Source organism: Vigna unguiculata, chromosome 9 (assembly GCF_037176805.1).
Source record: "Vigna unguiculata cultivar grain cowpea cultivar isolate G323 ecotype 2 chromosome 9, ASM3717680v1, whole genome shotgun sequence".
Classification (NCBI taxonomy): Eukaryota; Viridiplantae; Streptophyta; class Magnoliopsida; order Fabales; family Fabaceae; genus Vigna; species Vigna unguiculata.
The window spans coordinates 35,606,175-35,621,617 of NC_140800.1; the positions used below are offsets into that span (position 1 = coordinate 35,606,175).

Genomic DNA, 15,443 nt, shown 5'->3' on the forward strand with positions numbered 1-15,443 from the left:
AATCTGATGGTTCCAACTCCGATTATTATTTAGGATGTGTAAAGATTTTTTAAATTTTAAAGAAAAAAGAAAAGGTTCCTTTAAAGTCAATTGTATATTAATTTTAATTTTCTATTTAATAACCACATGTGATAATCACTAAATATCATGTTAAATTGTGTATTGAGGTTGTAATTTTTTTTCTTATTAAACTAAAAGTAAAATATATTAATGTTTATTGTACTAAATTAATTGTTTATCCGATATTTAATATGTAAATTATAATCTTAATGTCTCTTTTCCCAAAAGATGACACAAATGAATTCTTTTATAGTTTTTTTACCACTTTGTAGCATTCGAGTAATCCCCTAACATTTCTAAATATTGTACGTTATATTTATGGATGTCAACGGAGAGCGGGTAAGATAGAGAAATAACTACCTGCTGGATAAATATCTCGTACCTATACCTATATTTGTCGGATATCCGTTATGCGGGTACCCGCATAAATTTTTAATATTCACGGGTACTCGCGGGTATTAACAAAAAAATAAAAATAAATATTTAACAACATATTTTAATCGTAAATTCAAATAAAATACAATACATAACATTCATAAATTTTAAACAAAGTCCAAATAACTCATTTCAATAGTGTTGAAAGACAATTTACAAAAAAATGATTTTTTAAAAAACTAATTGGTAAAAAAACAACTCATTCAAAATCAATATGTTAATATTTTAATTATGATTTTTTTTTAATTTAAATTAGAATATAGCAGATATGGTATCCACGGGATACAGATATTATGATACTTGTACCCGTCCCGTTAACGTGCGCGTATTAAAAATATTCGTACCCATTACTTAACGGATATCCATTTACAATATTTATTTCTTACCCGAATTTTATCCACACATACAAAATCCCCAATCGTACTAGATGAACTTTACCAATTTGAATAACATCCCTCGTGTATTCGATGCTACTTTTTGGTAATCCGCAATATTAGTCGAAATCCATCACTCACGTACAAATGAAGATAACTAAGATTTTCATCAACAACCCCCTAACAATCTATAATGAATGTAAACTATCAAATACCTTTGACAAACCCTTTCATCACAAAATTTAACGTTAGCTGTGAAGTAAACTTGAGAAAACATTCATCAACTCCAAAAAAATTCTAGCAAATAAATTAATTAAATATTAGTGATAACTTTTACAGAAAAAGCATATCATATTCCACACTATATTTCATCCCAACAGATTTGAATATTAATTGAAAAACCAATATAACCTGAGAAACCATTCACCAAATCCGCACAGAACCCTGGATGAATTAACTAAAAAGTCTATCAATAGTACACAACATTTAATCATAAAAATAATGACACATTGTGCAACTTAGAAAGAGAATACACGTACAATATATCACATCCATTACTCTGAATGTTGATTTCCCTCTAGTCTTGAATAATAACAGTCTTGGGAAATCATCTTCCACTAGTTAAGGAAAAAGAAATTCGGTTTAAAATATCAGAGCCAGAATGCATGCTTCCTCTGTTAACACCATCTACCCTAAAAGAAGATGATGGTGTTGCTTTGAGAAGAGTTTCAGTCTCCTCTGATGACAAGTTGATTGTTTCCCATTGGTGCTTCTCCACAATGTTGATTTCTTCAAGTTCCATGGCCACTTCTCTCATGGTGGGTCTTTCCTCCCCCTTCAACCTTAAACAATGCCTTGCAATATTTGCAACACCCATTAGTTGCTCAACATTTGCCTCATCTATTATGCGGCAATCGACAATGCTAAGTAACCGACCCTCATTCATTGAAGAAAGGAAGTGAATCGCTAGGTTTCTATGGGCCTCTGGCCTTTCAAAAGAGAGTGCCTTCTCTCCTGTTAGCAGTTCGACTAGGACAACTCCAAAACTATACACATCACTCTGTTAACTGGCTTGAGTGGAAGTATTGTGGGTCAAGATATCCCAGTGTCCCCATCACCAAAGTCGTTAACTGTGTTCGATCAAGAGGAATAATCTTTGAAGCTCCAAAATCAGAAACCTTTGCAGTCAGATTGTGATCAAGTAGTATGTTTGAAGTTTTCACATCTCTATGTACGATTGGTGCATGGGTAGCAGAATGCAAGTAAGCCAGGGCCCCACCAGTTTCAACTGCTATTTGTAATCTTCTTTTCCATGTAAGTCTTAAAGATTTTGTTTGATCGTGGAGATGTTCGTAAACAGTTCCATTGGGAACGAATTCATAAACAAGTAAGGGAACCTCTGTCTCTAAACAACATCCCAAGAGTTTCACCACATTTCTATGGTTAATTTGACAAAGCAGAATCACCTCATTGATGAAATGCTCAATTTGGTTTGGGTTACTAATTCTCGACTTTTTAATTGCTACAGTTCTATTATCAGGTAATATTCCTTTGCAAACTGTTCCCTCCCCACCTGCGCCTAAGACCATCTCTTCACTGAAATTGTTGGTGGCCTCTTTTAGTTCTTCCACAGTAAAGACTTTCGTCAATTCATTTGATCCACAAAACCTGCTTATCTGTTGCTGTAACAATAGGCCACCGTTTAGTTGAAAAAAGTGTTCTTTAAGTTTGTTGAGTTTTCTTTTCTTTAATGTACAACACAGATATAAGGTTCCCCCAGCAGTGCCAATATACTTCCACTCACACCTGAACGTCGATAAGTGCAAACAATTATTTTCTCTATGATGTATGCTCAGTTGCTGATGTAACATTTAATAAAAAGCGCCTTATTGTTCAGATATTTCATACATGATGCATGGACCAACTCAACTTGAAGTATACAGACAAAGGACAAAACTATTGTAATTTAGTGCAATAGAAAGATTCAAATTGAGAAGAGGTCATATATGTTTCTAAATGAAGGGAAAGAGAGTATATTTTTTAGTGATTTATTAGATAATTGAAAACAACAGATCTAGAGAATTATTCGAAACCCGGAAGACTAAAGAGAAGAGGTGATTGAACAGTTCTTGAAACAAAAATTCCTGGTCCACTATGTGAGGTGAATAGACCACTGAAGTTAAATACCATTAATCTATTTAGACGTCATATAGGAATTAATATTAAAAAGATATATAGATAGAATTGGATTTTTTTTTTTGGTTTATATATAGAATAAGAATTTCAATTTATTTATGTGGATATACATGGAAAAAATAATATACCATATGATGGAAATATAAATCTTTGAATGAATTTTAATATTAAAAAATTCTTTAGAATATTAATGTCAAAAGAGTTATTCTTTATTGCTTATTTTCTTTAAATTTAGTTTAAATTTTAAAAATATTTATTGAGAGTGAAGTAAATAATTTAGAATTATTTTTAAAGTAACTTTGATCTCTACTATTCTATTCTATGTATATATGTAAAAGAAATTTTACCTAAATCAGCTTAAAAATAGGAATTTAAACTAACAAAAGAAATATGTACTTATGTTAGGATTAGAGCTGTCAAAACATCTAAATTAGTCTGATCCAGTTTGATTCACCACGGGTTGATAATTTAGTGAACCAATTTAACCCAGCTCACTTTCTAACGAGCCAACAAAATTCGAACCCGGCCCGGTCCACTACGAGTTGACGGGTTAAACGGGTTGGCTCAGGGGTTCACTTAATTAAAAAAAAATTATTTTTTTATTTTTTTTCAGTCAAAACTAAATTGTAATTCTAATTAAAATCTAAATAAACTTTAATACAATTCAAATACAAACCAAAACAAAAGAAAATACAAATTATTTATGTGTTGGATAAAAAAATAACCTAACATGACCCAAATGTAAAGCCCAACTTAATAAAAATAAATAAAAACACTTGTGTGACCCTTTTATGTGCGGGTTGGTGAGCCAACCCAGCTCACAACGGGTTCAACCCGGATGATCCGGGTTCTAAATGAGCCGGGTCAAAAAATCAACGTATTGAGAATTGTAAGAAAATTTTAACCCAACCTGACCCAAACCCGTGGTGAGCCGGGTTGACTAGCAGGTTCCAACCCATTTGACAGTTCTAGTTAAGATAATAATATTTTGACTACTACATTTTGACAACTTTGTCTTATGATATTGTTATTTATGCCATATTTCTTTCAACAATATTATATTGTAATAGTAGGACTTGTTAATCTTATGTAATGTTTTAACATAAAATAGTATACTTACCGAAAGAAATTATGAATTTGCGGTTACTGCTGATCACACATCCGCTTCCACTAATTTTTCCGTCTCCTTCATATCCCTTTGGACAAGAACAACTGTAGCTCCCTATTGTGTTGCTGCATATTGATCTACCCTTTAAACAGTCGTGAGATGCCTCAGTGCATTCATCAACATCTAAAATGTGCACAATCTGGTCATTAACTTTTAAACTTGATATCAATTTTCAAGTAACTAAAAAAAGCAATTTTATAAAATTGATTCTTAAATAAAAACACACTGAATATGATTTATTTTTAAAGGAGGAATACCTTGACAACCATGAGGTAGGTAAGGGTTTCCCCGAAAACCAGTGGAGCATTGACAGTGGTAACCAGATCCCACCTCTGCATTGCGACATTCACTGTACTTTGCCTTGCACGCATAACTTGAAGCATTATTCTGAGCATCTAGGCACGTGTTCCCCACTGTCCAATCCATAACCACAGGAAACGTGTTGTTGCTGCTGTAAAAATTGACGAGGTCTGCCATGGAGAAATTGTAGGCTCCCTCTTTAACCAGAAATGCATAACCACATGGGTAGGACTGAAATGGCTGGGTGAAGTTACTGTTGAAGATATTTGCAGAACAATAATAGATGAATTCCGATAGCCTTTGTTGAATTGGAGTCTGGCAACAAAAATTGCCGGAGCATGAGTCGTCATTGGTTGGTTCCTTCTCAAGGCCACTGTACACAGACACACACGCAGTAGTAACGTATAGTTTTCTGGATGTTGAATCTACTTCAGATACTACTCCTGCCGTGTCAGAGCCCAATACAGTTAACTTGTTTTGCTTGGATGATATGTGAAAAGGTGTGAGGTTGAACTTGAAGATCCAATTTTCGTTGTCTGATTCACCAGTCTTGTTATCGACGCAACGTGTGGCAGCTGGGAATGAAACGTGCAGGTTGCCGTCGAGTGAGATGTTCAGCACCCGCACCTTTTGATCAGTAGTATTCAAGAATGGAATTGGTGGTGAAAGAGTTTGGTTGCAAGTGATGAGAAATGAGGTGTTGAGAGAACATGCCTCTGTGAGGCCAAAGGGAAAGGGAATGGTAACGTTGCCACACTTTGATGGACAGTTTGGCTTTGACACAGGTTCAGTTTTAGCTGATGCTGCTGCACTCAGGAGCACTACAAGTAGCATCTGCTTTAAATGGACAACCATCTCCACCTGCTTTTCTTTCAACTTAATTAAGTGTTATGAAATGAGAAAGCACTACAGAGTTGTAAAACCAGGAAAAAACAAACAAAGAGTATTTTTGTGAAGTTGCACACTGGAAGAAAGAAAAAATAATCATCTTCAACTGTTGAGTGCAATAAGTTATCTGTTATGAAATGATTATCTGTATTTTATATGAGAAGAGACTGGTAAATCTATAAAATAAATATCACAACTCCTTTTCATTAAGTCAACTTTCACATAAAATAAGGTTATATCATTAAGTTTAACCTAAGTACATAAAAACGAACAAGAATTAAAATTTTAAAGTATTTACAAAAAGTCTTAATTTCTCGCATTTCTCTTTTTGAGATTTTTTTTTAGATATTTCAAGCTTTGATCTTAAGAATTTAAATTTGAACTTGAAACGTTTGGTCATTTATGTATGCAATATGGTTTTTTGAATCACAATCTATCATATACTAATTTCCTTTGATTTCAAAACCTCTTTAGTGGTATAATATTTCATCTTAATGTACTCTGTTCTACCACACTCTCAATAAGATTCTTTGCTATAGTAATGATGGATTTATTATTCATTTAGATTCATTACGCAGTTGTCCCATATCATACAAAACTTTTATAAGTTAGCTACTGCAGTTAATTTATACTCAACTTTAGATGTGGTTTAAGTCATCCCATTTTGTTTCTTTGAATTATAAGAGAAAACATCACTATCAAACAAAGATTTTAAAATTTTGATCTATCTGAAAAAGATTTGGCAAATTATGTTTATATTTTCTAATATAATTAAAATATATATATATATATATATATATATATATTTTTGCAGCTAAAAAATTGTTTTTAACACCTTTTTATATCTCAAATTAAATTAGAAAATTTAAAATAAATCCTAATTAAAATAATATTTTAAAGTACAAAACTCAAATAAAAATAAGTTTAGAAGTTAAAGAAGGAAACAAATTTGCACTCACATTCTTACGCTTATTCTCTTGCATTACTGAACAAAACTAAGTAATTTCAAAATTTATTCTGGGTCAATTTATTTTATATTAACATATACCAAGGGAAAGAATCATCAATAGGAACTGTACAATCTCCTAAAAAAAATGAAACAGTCACGAATCATGTCAAATGAAAAATTCTATTTTAAACATATAGGTTAATCTTCCGAATTTACAATCAAATCAAGTATGAAAAAATTACTCAAGACAAATGGTATATTTTCTTTAAGTTTTAGGTTTGTGTTTTCACTAAGAATACTCATAAAAGTAAACATTACTCTAAGTTAGAAAATTTTTATATCTCCCACTTACGAAAAACATCCATTCAAATGGTTGTAACGAGAACAAGACAAATATAAAAAAATTTACCTTGTGTTTGGATGGATCATTTCAATAATGTTCAGACATTGAAATGCTTTGTATTTAAATTGTTTGCAATTAAATCTCCTTCATTTTCTAAATAACTTGTTTTGATTACAAGTTATTTAGACAAAACACTTTTATAGATTTCTTTAATGTTCTTGCGTTACATTTATGCCTTTACATTCTTGCATGTTTAAGATTTAGTGCTTTTACAAATGTTTTCTTCCTTCTACATTAAAACTCCAATTTTCAATTGAAAACTTGGTTCTCACTTTTGCACTTTAACTAGACTCAGTTATGGATTCATGCTGAACTCTGGTGAGTACAAAGTGACTTCCAATACATTAAGAGTCAAAAATATCCTTGGCTAGCAAGAGCGAAACCAAGTAATTCAACATTGAAATTCTGGTGTAGATAGATTTTACACTTTATACGATATTGCCTTCATGATGCTTTCTTTAATTTCTAGTTTCAATTTTGATTTACAATTCAACACTTTGTTTCTAGTCTGATTTTACTTTCAACAATTCATTCTAATTATTTAAAAGTTGTTCAAAGCGTTTAATTCCAATTCTTTCTCAGATTTCCAGATTTTGCACTTGGGTAGTTAATTCTCATTAGTTTTATTGCCACCAGCTTTTGTTTGGTTTGAATAGTGAATTTTGATTCCCGATGCTTAATTCAAGTTTTGATTACTGTTTCATATTTTAGATTCATGCCTTTGAACTCAATTACAATTTTAGTTCTTAGTTTTCAGTTCTTACAATTGAGTTAAGTTTTCTAGTTAGGTGATTTTCTCAATTTTAGGAAGTTTGGTCTGCACTTGTTGTTTTTATTAATTCTTGGTTTAATTTTCAATTAGTAATGTTTTACACTTGTTTGCATATTTAATCATGTTTCTACTCATTGCATTGCACCTAAAAAAATTTGTATAACAAAGCAAAATTCTGCACTGTCACGTTGATACACCCTGGCTTTACTGCCAAATCTGGTTTAAAGGATGATTTTGTGCATTTTAGTAGTTTAAAAGTTGTGCAATCATATCATACATTATTTTAGGTGTATAAACTTGTTCCAAGCAGTTCCACTACATCAATCACATTTTTAGTTCACTTAGTCATTTTGTTAAACACCTTGTGCATTTTCAGTTCTCTCTTTGGCATTTAATCAAATAGTTTTCATTTTAGGATCTTTGCATTGTTTTTAGGGAGTTTTAATTTTTATAACATGTTTCTTTGCATATTGTCTTGCATTCTAAGTGTTTAAATACCATTTCCATGCTTTAGAATTAGTTTTCACATATCATAGCATCTTGTTCACGTTGTAACTCGTGCATTCAATTTTAGAAGTAATTTTTGTCTAGTGTTTAGGTTTGTGCATTACATTTAGATTAGTTTTAGGTTTAGGTTTACTATAGTATAGATATAATGTTAAATTTATTTCTCCCATCATTAAAACAGATTTACAGACTCCAGATACCTGTACCCCAATTATTACTTTACTACATTAGAGATTGAGATTTTCGTTAATTTCTTATGCGACTAGGAGGTTAACAATGACACAGTTTCACGTTAATTGTAAAGTAAATCCAATATAACTTTAAGAAAACATACATCAACTCCTCGCACAAAATTTCCTGCCAATAAATTAATTAAATTTTAGAGATAAATTTTATAGAAAAAACATCTCATATTCCACATTACATTTCATCCAAACCACAGTTTCCACTTAAATATTAATTGTAAGACTAATATAACATGAGAAACCATTCACCAACTCCGCACAGAATCTGGATGAATTAATTGACAAGTCTATCAATGGTACACAACATTTAATCATAAAATAATGAGACATTGTGCAATGAAAAAAGTGAATACAACCTACAATATATAAAGTTCATTACTCTGATTATTGATTGGCCTCTAGTCTTGAATAACGACAGTCTTATGAATTATTATAAGCAAACTTTGTTAACCTATCATTTTCCTTATTATAATAAATATCAGGTAATCACCTTCCACTAGTTAAGGACAAGGAAATTCGGTTCAAAGTATCAGAGCCAGAATGCATGCTTCTTCTGTTAACACCATCTACACTAAAAGAAGATGACGGTGTTGCTTTGAGAAGAGTTTCAGTCTCCTCTGATGACAAGTTTACCTTTTCCCATTGGTGCTTCTCCACAGTGTTTATTCCTTCAAGTTCCATTGCCACTTCTCTCATGGTGGGCCTTTCCTCCCCCTTCAACCTTAAACAATGCCTTGCTATGTTTGCAACATCCGTTAGTTGCTCAACATTTGCCTCATCTATTATGCTGCCATCCATAATGTCAAGTAACCGACCATCATTCATTGAAGAAAGGAAGTGAACCGCAAGATTTCTATAAGCCTCTGGCCTTTCAAAAGAGATTGCTTTCTCTCCTGTCAGCAGTTCGACTAGGACAACTCCAAAACTATACACATCACTTTTCTCTGTTAACTGGCTTGAGTGGAAGTATTGTGGGTCAAGATATCCCAGTGTCCCCATCACCAAAGTCGTTAACTGTGTTCGATCAAGAGGAATAATCTTTGAAGCTCCAAAATCAGAAATCTTTGCAGTGAGATTGTGATCAAGTAGTATGTTTGAAGTTTTCACATCTCTGTGTACGATTGGTGCATTGGTAGCAGAATGCAAGTATGCCAGGGCCCCAGAAGTTTCAACTGCTATTTGTAATCTTCTTTTCCATGTAAGTCTTAAAGATTTGGTTTGATCGTGGAGATGGTCGTAAACAGTTCCATTGGGAACGAATTCATAAACAAGTAAGGGAACCTCTGTCTCTAAACAACACCCCAAGAGTTTCACCACATTTCTATGGTTGATTTGACAAAGCAGAATCACCTCATTGATGAAATGCTCAATTTGGTTTGGGTCACTAATTCTCGACTTTTTTATTGCTACAGTTCTATTATCAGGTAATATTCCTTTGTAAACTGTTCCCTGCCCGCCTTCGCCTAAGACCATCTCTTCATTGAAATTGTTGGTGGCCTCTTTTAGTTCTTCCACAGTAAAGATTTTTGTCAATTCATTTGATCCACTGTACCTGCCTATCTGTTGCTGTAATAACAGACCACCGTTTAGTTGAAAAAAATGTTCTTTAACTTTGTTGAGTTTTCTTTTCTTTAATGTGCAGTACACGTATAAGGTTCCCCCCAGCAGTGCCAAGATACTTCCACTCACACCTGAACATCGATAAGTCCAAACAATTACTTTCTCTCTGATGTTGTTGTATGTTCAGTTGCTGATGAAACATTTTGTGAAAAGCGCCTTATTGTTCAGATATTTCATACTTGATGCAAGGCATATATACAGACAAAGGACAAGACTATTGTAATTTAATGCAACGGAAATATTCAAATTTAGAAGAGCTGATATATGTTTTGAAATGAAGGGAAAGAGATCATTTCAAAACAATAGATCTAGAGAATTTAATGCTTTTATTTAGTGATTTATTAGATAATTGAAAACAATAGATCTAGAGAATTATTCAAAGGGGTGGTTGAACAGTTCCTGAAACAAAAGGTCATGCACTTTGTGTGATATGAATAGAATACTGAAATGAAATAGTGTTAATCTATTTAGATGTCATCTAGTATCTAGTAATTAACATAAAACATATGTATATAGAAAGATGTACTTTATAGTAAAATCACTTTTCAAACCAATGAAATTTCTTTGAGCAATATTATATTGTAATAGTAGCCCCTGTTAAGTGTTGGGTTTTTAATAAACTTAAATGTATTAACCACTATAGGTAACTAGCCGTTGTAAGAAACTAGCCGTTGTGAGTGGTTAATGTACTAGTCGTTGGAGTCTAGGTAGTTAATGAGTTAGCCGTTTATAGCCGTTGAGAGTACAATGGTGAGGAAATGTGGGTCTATAAATATAATGTATTGTAAGAACAAATATAACAACAACAAGAGGTGAATAAAGTTTGTTCACAAGATTATAGAGTTGTTGTCTAACAAAGTGCTAACAAAGTGGTATCAGAGCCAGTTAGCTTGAGTGTCTGAGTGGAAAAGAGAGAGAGCCAGAGAGCTTGAGTGCTTGAAAAAAGAGAGCTAAGTGTTTGAGAAAAAATAAGAGAGTGAGATGGCCAGTCTTACAAATAGTATTTCTCTACCCAAGTTGACAAAGGCTGTCAACTATGACAATTGGAGTCTCAAAATTATCCCAAGAAAATTGGGAGGTGGTTGAAGATGGTTTCGATGAACCAGCCAACACTACAGGTTGGTCAAAGGCCCAATTGAAAGTGCTGAAAGACGCACGTGTGAAGCACAAGGCAGCTTTGTACATCTTGTACCAAGCTGTGGACGACTCTGGCTTTGAGAAGATTGCAAGTGTCAAATCTTCAAAAGAAGCGTGAGATATTTTGGAGAAGGCGTATAAGGGAGATGACCGAGTGAAGCAGGTGCGACTTCAAACACTTAGAGGCGAACTAGAGAACATGAGGATGAAAGAGACCGAAGGAGTAGCCGAGTATATTACTCGGGTTGAAACTGTGGCGAATCAACTTAGTAGAAATGGAGAGACGTTGCCCGCTAGCCGAGTTGTGGAAAAGATTATGAGGTCTCTAATGGATGACTTTGAGAACGTGGTGTGCGCGATTGAAGAGTCCAAGGACTTGTCAATGCTCACGGTTGAAGAGCTTGCCGGGTCCCTTGAGGCGCATGAGCAGCGAAAGAAGAAGAAGGTTGAGCCACTTGATCAATTACTCCAAACAAAGATGTCAATTAAAGATGAGAAAGCTCAGAACACTAAGGTAGACGACGATATCGAGGAGGTATAAGAAGCGGTCCTGGTGGTAGAAGCCGAGGACAAGAAGAGAAAGAAAAATCCGGTCAACAAAATTGGCACGGAAGAGGACGAGGTCCATGGAGAGGAGGTCAATCAAGCAACTCAAATTTTGAGTGCTTCAAGTGTGGCAAGTATGGTCACTATGCAAAGGAGTGCTACTCGGGCAAGTGTTTCAGGTGTGGTAAGTCTGGACATTTTGCCAAAGATTGTAGATCTGAAAGTAGAAATGAAGAGACGATCAACCTCACAAAAGATGTTGAAGAAGAAGCAACATTGTTGATGATGGCGCGTAGCTCGGGAGCTGAGCATAAGCAAGTGGTGAACTCGACAAGAAGACCAAGTAGCATGGAGAGTTCAGCAAGAAGGCTAAGTATCATTGTTAACTCGACAAGACAGTCGAGTAGCGTGGATAGGTCGGCAACTCAACCGAGTAGGTTGCATAGGCTGGTGAGACATGCAGATAGCCCACATAGGGTGGTGGAGCATGTAGATACCCTGGACACCATGGTGGAGCATGAGGCCAACTCGATTAACTTGGTGGAACGCCTACATAGCTCGGATAAGTTGGTGGGGCAAGTGGATTACTCAGATAGCTCGGTGGGGCAAGTAGATTACTCAGATAGCTCGGTGGAGCACGTGAAAAGCATGAATAGCTCAGAATTTGAAGAAGAAGAACTTCTAATCCAAAGGTTAGAGATTGAAAAAAGAGACTTGCAACAAAGTATTGAAAAGGAGGTTAGAGACAATTTAATTCTACAAGAAAGCATAGAGAGAAGGAAACAGGCTTTGCAAAAGCGGCGCTTGGAATTTGAAGAAGATGTTTCAAGCTTGCAAGAACAGTTACAAGTTGAGAAGGATCTGAGAGTTGCACTAGAGGTGCAAGATGAGAAGTGGCGACTTGAAATGAATACGGAGATTGAGGAGATTAAGCACAACAATACGTGGGTGTGGTCTGATCTTTCAAAAAGAAGTCGGCCTATTGACAAGAACTCAGTTAAGGACAAGTCGGTCACAAAGACAAGGAACCCAATGAGTAACAAGTCGGCCAAAGAGAAGAACAAGTTTGCCAGTAAGGATGCAAAAACTGAAAGAGCAGAGAACAAGTTAGTCACAGGGAAAGCGAAGTACAAGTCGACCATAGATAAAGTGAAAGGGAAGTCAGTCATGAAGAAAGCGAAGAACTTAACTACTCATGAAAGGGACAAGCATAATGTGAGGAAGAGTTATTGCACAGTTACTGCACGTTGGAAGCCATGATGAAGAATAAAGAAACAAAGATGGAGAATAAAAGAAGCATTTAAGTTTAAGGGGGAGTTTTGTTGGGTTTTTAATAAACTTAAATATATTAACCACTATAGGTAACTAGTCGTTGTAAGAAACTAGCTGTTGTGAGTGGTTAATGCACTAGCCGTTGGAGTCTATGTAGTTAATGAGTTAGCTGTTTATAGCCGTTTATAGCCATTGAGAGTACAATGATGAAGAAATGTGGGTCTATAAATATAATGTATTGTAAGAACAAATATAACAACAAGAGGTGAATAAAGTTTGTTCACAAGATTATAGAATTATTGTCTTACAAGTGCTAACATTAAGCTTGTAGTGCGGAATAGAATGTTTTGACAGACAAAAGTATACTTACTGAAACCTATTATGATTTTGCGGTTACTGCTGATAACACATCCGTTTCCATTATTTTTCCCATCTCCTTCATACCCCTTTGGACAAAAACAACTGTAGCTCCCTTCTTGACTGTTGCTGCATGTTGATCTCCCCTTTATACAGTCGTGGGATTCCTCAGCGCATTCATCAACATCTGAAAAATAATTGACGATTTTAAAAAAAGAAATGTTAAAAATTTGTTTATAGTTCGTCATTAATTTTTACAGTTGTTGATTGGATCGCTAGGCTTTATCCACTTCTGTTAGGCTCAATACCGGTTGAATCATTTGGTCAGATGCTAAGAATATTTACCGATTGGATATAACTATCTATTATTAAAAACATGACTACGGATTTTGTAGAAAATATAAAAGGAGGGAATACTTTTAAGATCAAGGCTACATGAAGAAGACTTTATAAAGGTAAAAAATGATCCGGAGAAGGTAAAACAATTTGAATGTTCTGAGTTGTTGGATGTAATACCTTTTTGGTTAGAACATTATAAATAGTAAGTTGGAAAAAGAAATACAAAATAATTAGCTCTCCGGTTTCGAAATAAGTGATGTTTTAACACAAAACAAAAACAAGTTTGTTATTTAAATTTTATCCTCAAATAAATAGTTAATGTAATAGCTTTTTTATTATTCTATGCATCAAATTTGAAGTAACTAATAAAAGAGTCTAGATGATTTTTTTTTTTGTGGTAATTTTTTATCAACATTATCAAAATCAGTATCCAATGTATTTTAAAGTCACAAAATAAAAATTAGTGCACAAAGATTCTGTAGAGAATAAAAAATCATAATAAAGGTTGTTTTATAAAATTGATTGTAATATAAAAAGACATAAAAAATGAGCGGAGCATTTACAGACCTTGACAGCCATCTGGTAGGTAAGGATTTCCTCGAAAACCAGCGGAGCATTTACAATGGTAACCAGGTCCCACCTTTGCATTGTGACATTCACTGTACTTTGACTTACACTCATAGCTTGAAGCATTCTTCTGAGCAGCTTGGCACGTGTTCCCCACTGCCCAATCCACAACCACAGGAAACGTGTTGCTTCTGTTAAAATTGATCAGATCTGTGATTGAGAAATCGTAGGCTCCGTCCTTAACCAGAAATGTATAACCACATGGGTAGGACTCAAACGGCTTGGTGTAGTTATCTTGCATAATATTTGAACCACAAACGTAGACGAATTCCGATAGCCTATGTTGAATTGGAGTCTGGCAACAAAAAGTGCCGGAGCATGAGTCGTAATGTATGTTGTGAATGTTGCTGTACATGGAGACGCAATAAGTGGGAGCGTATGCTGTTGAATCTTCATCATGTACTGCTCCTGCCGTGATAGCGCCCAATACAGTTAACTTGTTTTGCTTGGATGATAGGTGAAAAGGTTTGAGGTTGAAGCGGAAGTAGAAATAGCCGCCTGATTCACCAGTCTTGTTATCGACGCAACTTGTAACAACTGGCAATGAAACGTGCAGTTGGCCGTCGAGTGAGATGTCCAGCAGCCGCACCCTTGGATCAATTTTCAAGAATGGAATTGGTTGTGAAAGGGTTTTGTTGCAAGTGATGAGAAATGAGGTGTTGAGAGAACAGAGCTCAGTCAGACCAAAGGGAAATGGAATGCTAACATTGCCACACTTTGTTGGACAGTTTGGCTTTGACATAGGTTGAGTTTTAGCTGCTGCTGCAGCAGTCAGGAGCACAACGAGTAGCAGCTGATTTAAATGGACACCCATCTTCCCCCTGTTTTTTTTTTTTTTTCTTTCAACTTAATTTAGTCATAAGTGTGATCCGATCATCTACTAAGTATATCGAATGAATGACAGAAAGACTTGGGATCAATGATAGGTTCAATTGCCCCTTCCAATGGTTTCCTAATGCATTAAATGTTGTCAAAAGATGAGAAAATATATATATATATATATATATATATATATATATATATATATATATATATATATATATATTTTTTAAATGGTAGGGAAGGGAAGACTCGGGGTCAATGATTCACCCTTCCAATTTATTTTCCTAAGCTGCATTTTTTGTATACACTATAATCGTTAGAATTAGAGGAAATAACTACATACAAAATTTTAAAAAATAAGGATAATATAATTGTACATGTTTTTTCTATAATGAAGTTAGATTATGTTTTATTGTTTTTTCATAT

At 34.3% G+C, this 15,443-nt stretch overlaps 1 protein-coding gene and 1 pseudogene across 1 annotated transcript; both read right to left on the minus strand.

Moving 5' to 3' along the window:
* Positions 1 to 1,476: 1,476 nt before the first annotated feature.
* On the minus strand, positions 1,477 to 5,388 carry LOC114162144 (wall-associated receptor kinase 2-like; annotated as a pseudogene).
* Positions 5,389 to 8,395: 3,007 nt separating this feature from the next.
* On the minus strand, positions 8,396 to 15,032 carry LOC114162143 (wall-associated receptor kinase 2-like). The gene is made up of 3 exons (XM_028045930.2): positions 14,136 to 15,032; positions 13,243 to 13,416; positions 8,396 to 9,988 (listed from the first exon to the last, which is right to left on the minus strand). The coding sequence occupies exons 1-3, from the start codon at positions 15,007 to 15,009 to the stop codon at positions 8,784 to 8,786; spliced, it is 2,253 nt and encodes a 750-aa protein (XP_027901731.1). The 5' UTR covers positions 15,010 to 15,032; the 3' UTR covers positions 8,396 to 8,783.
* Positions 15,033 to 15,443: the final 411 nt, after the last annotated feature.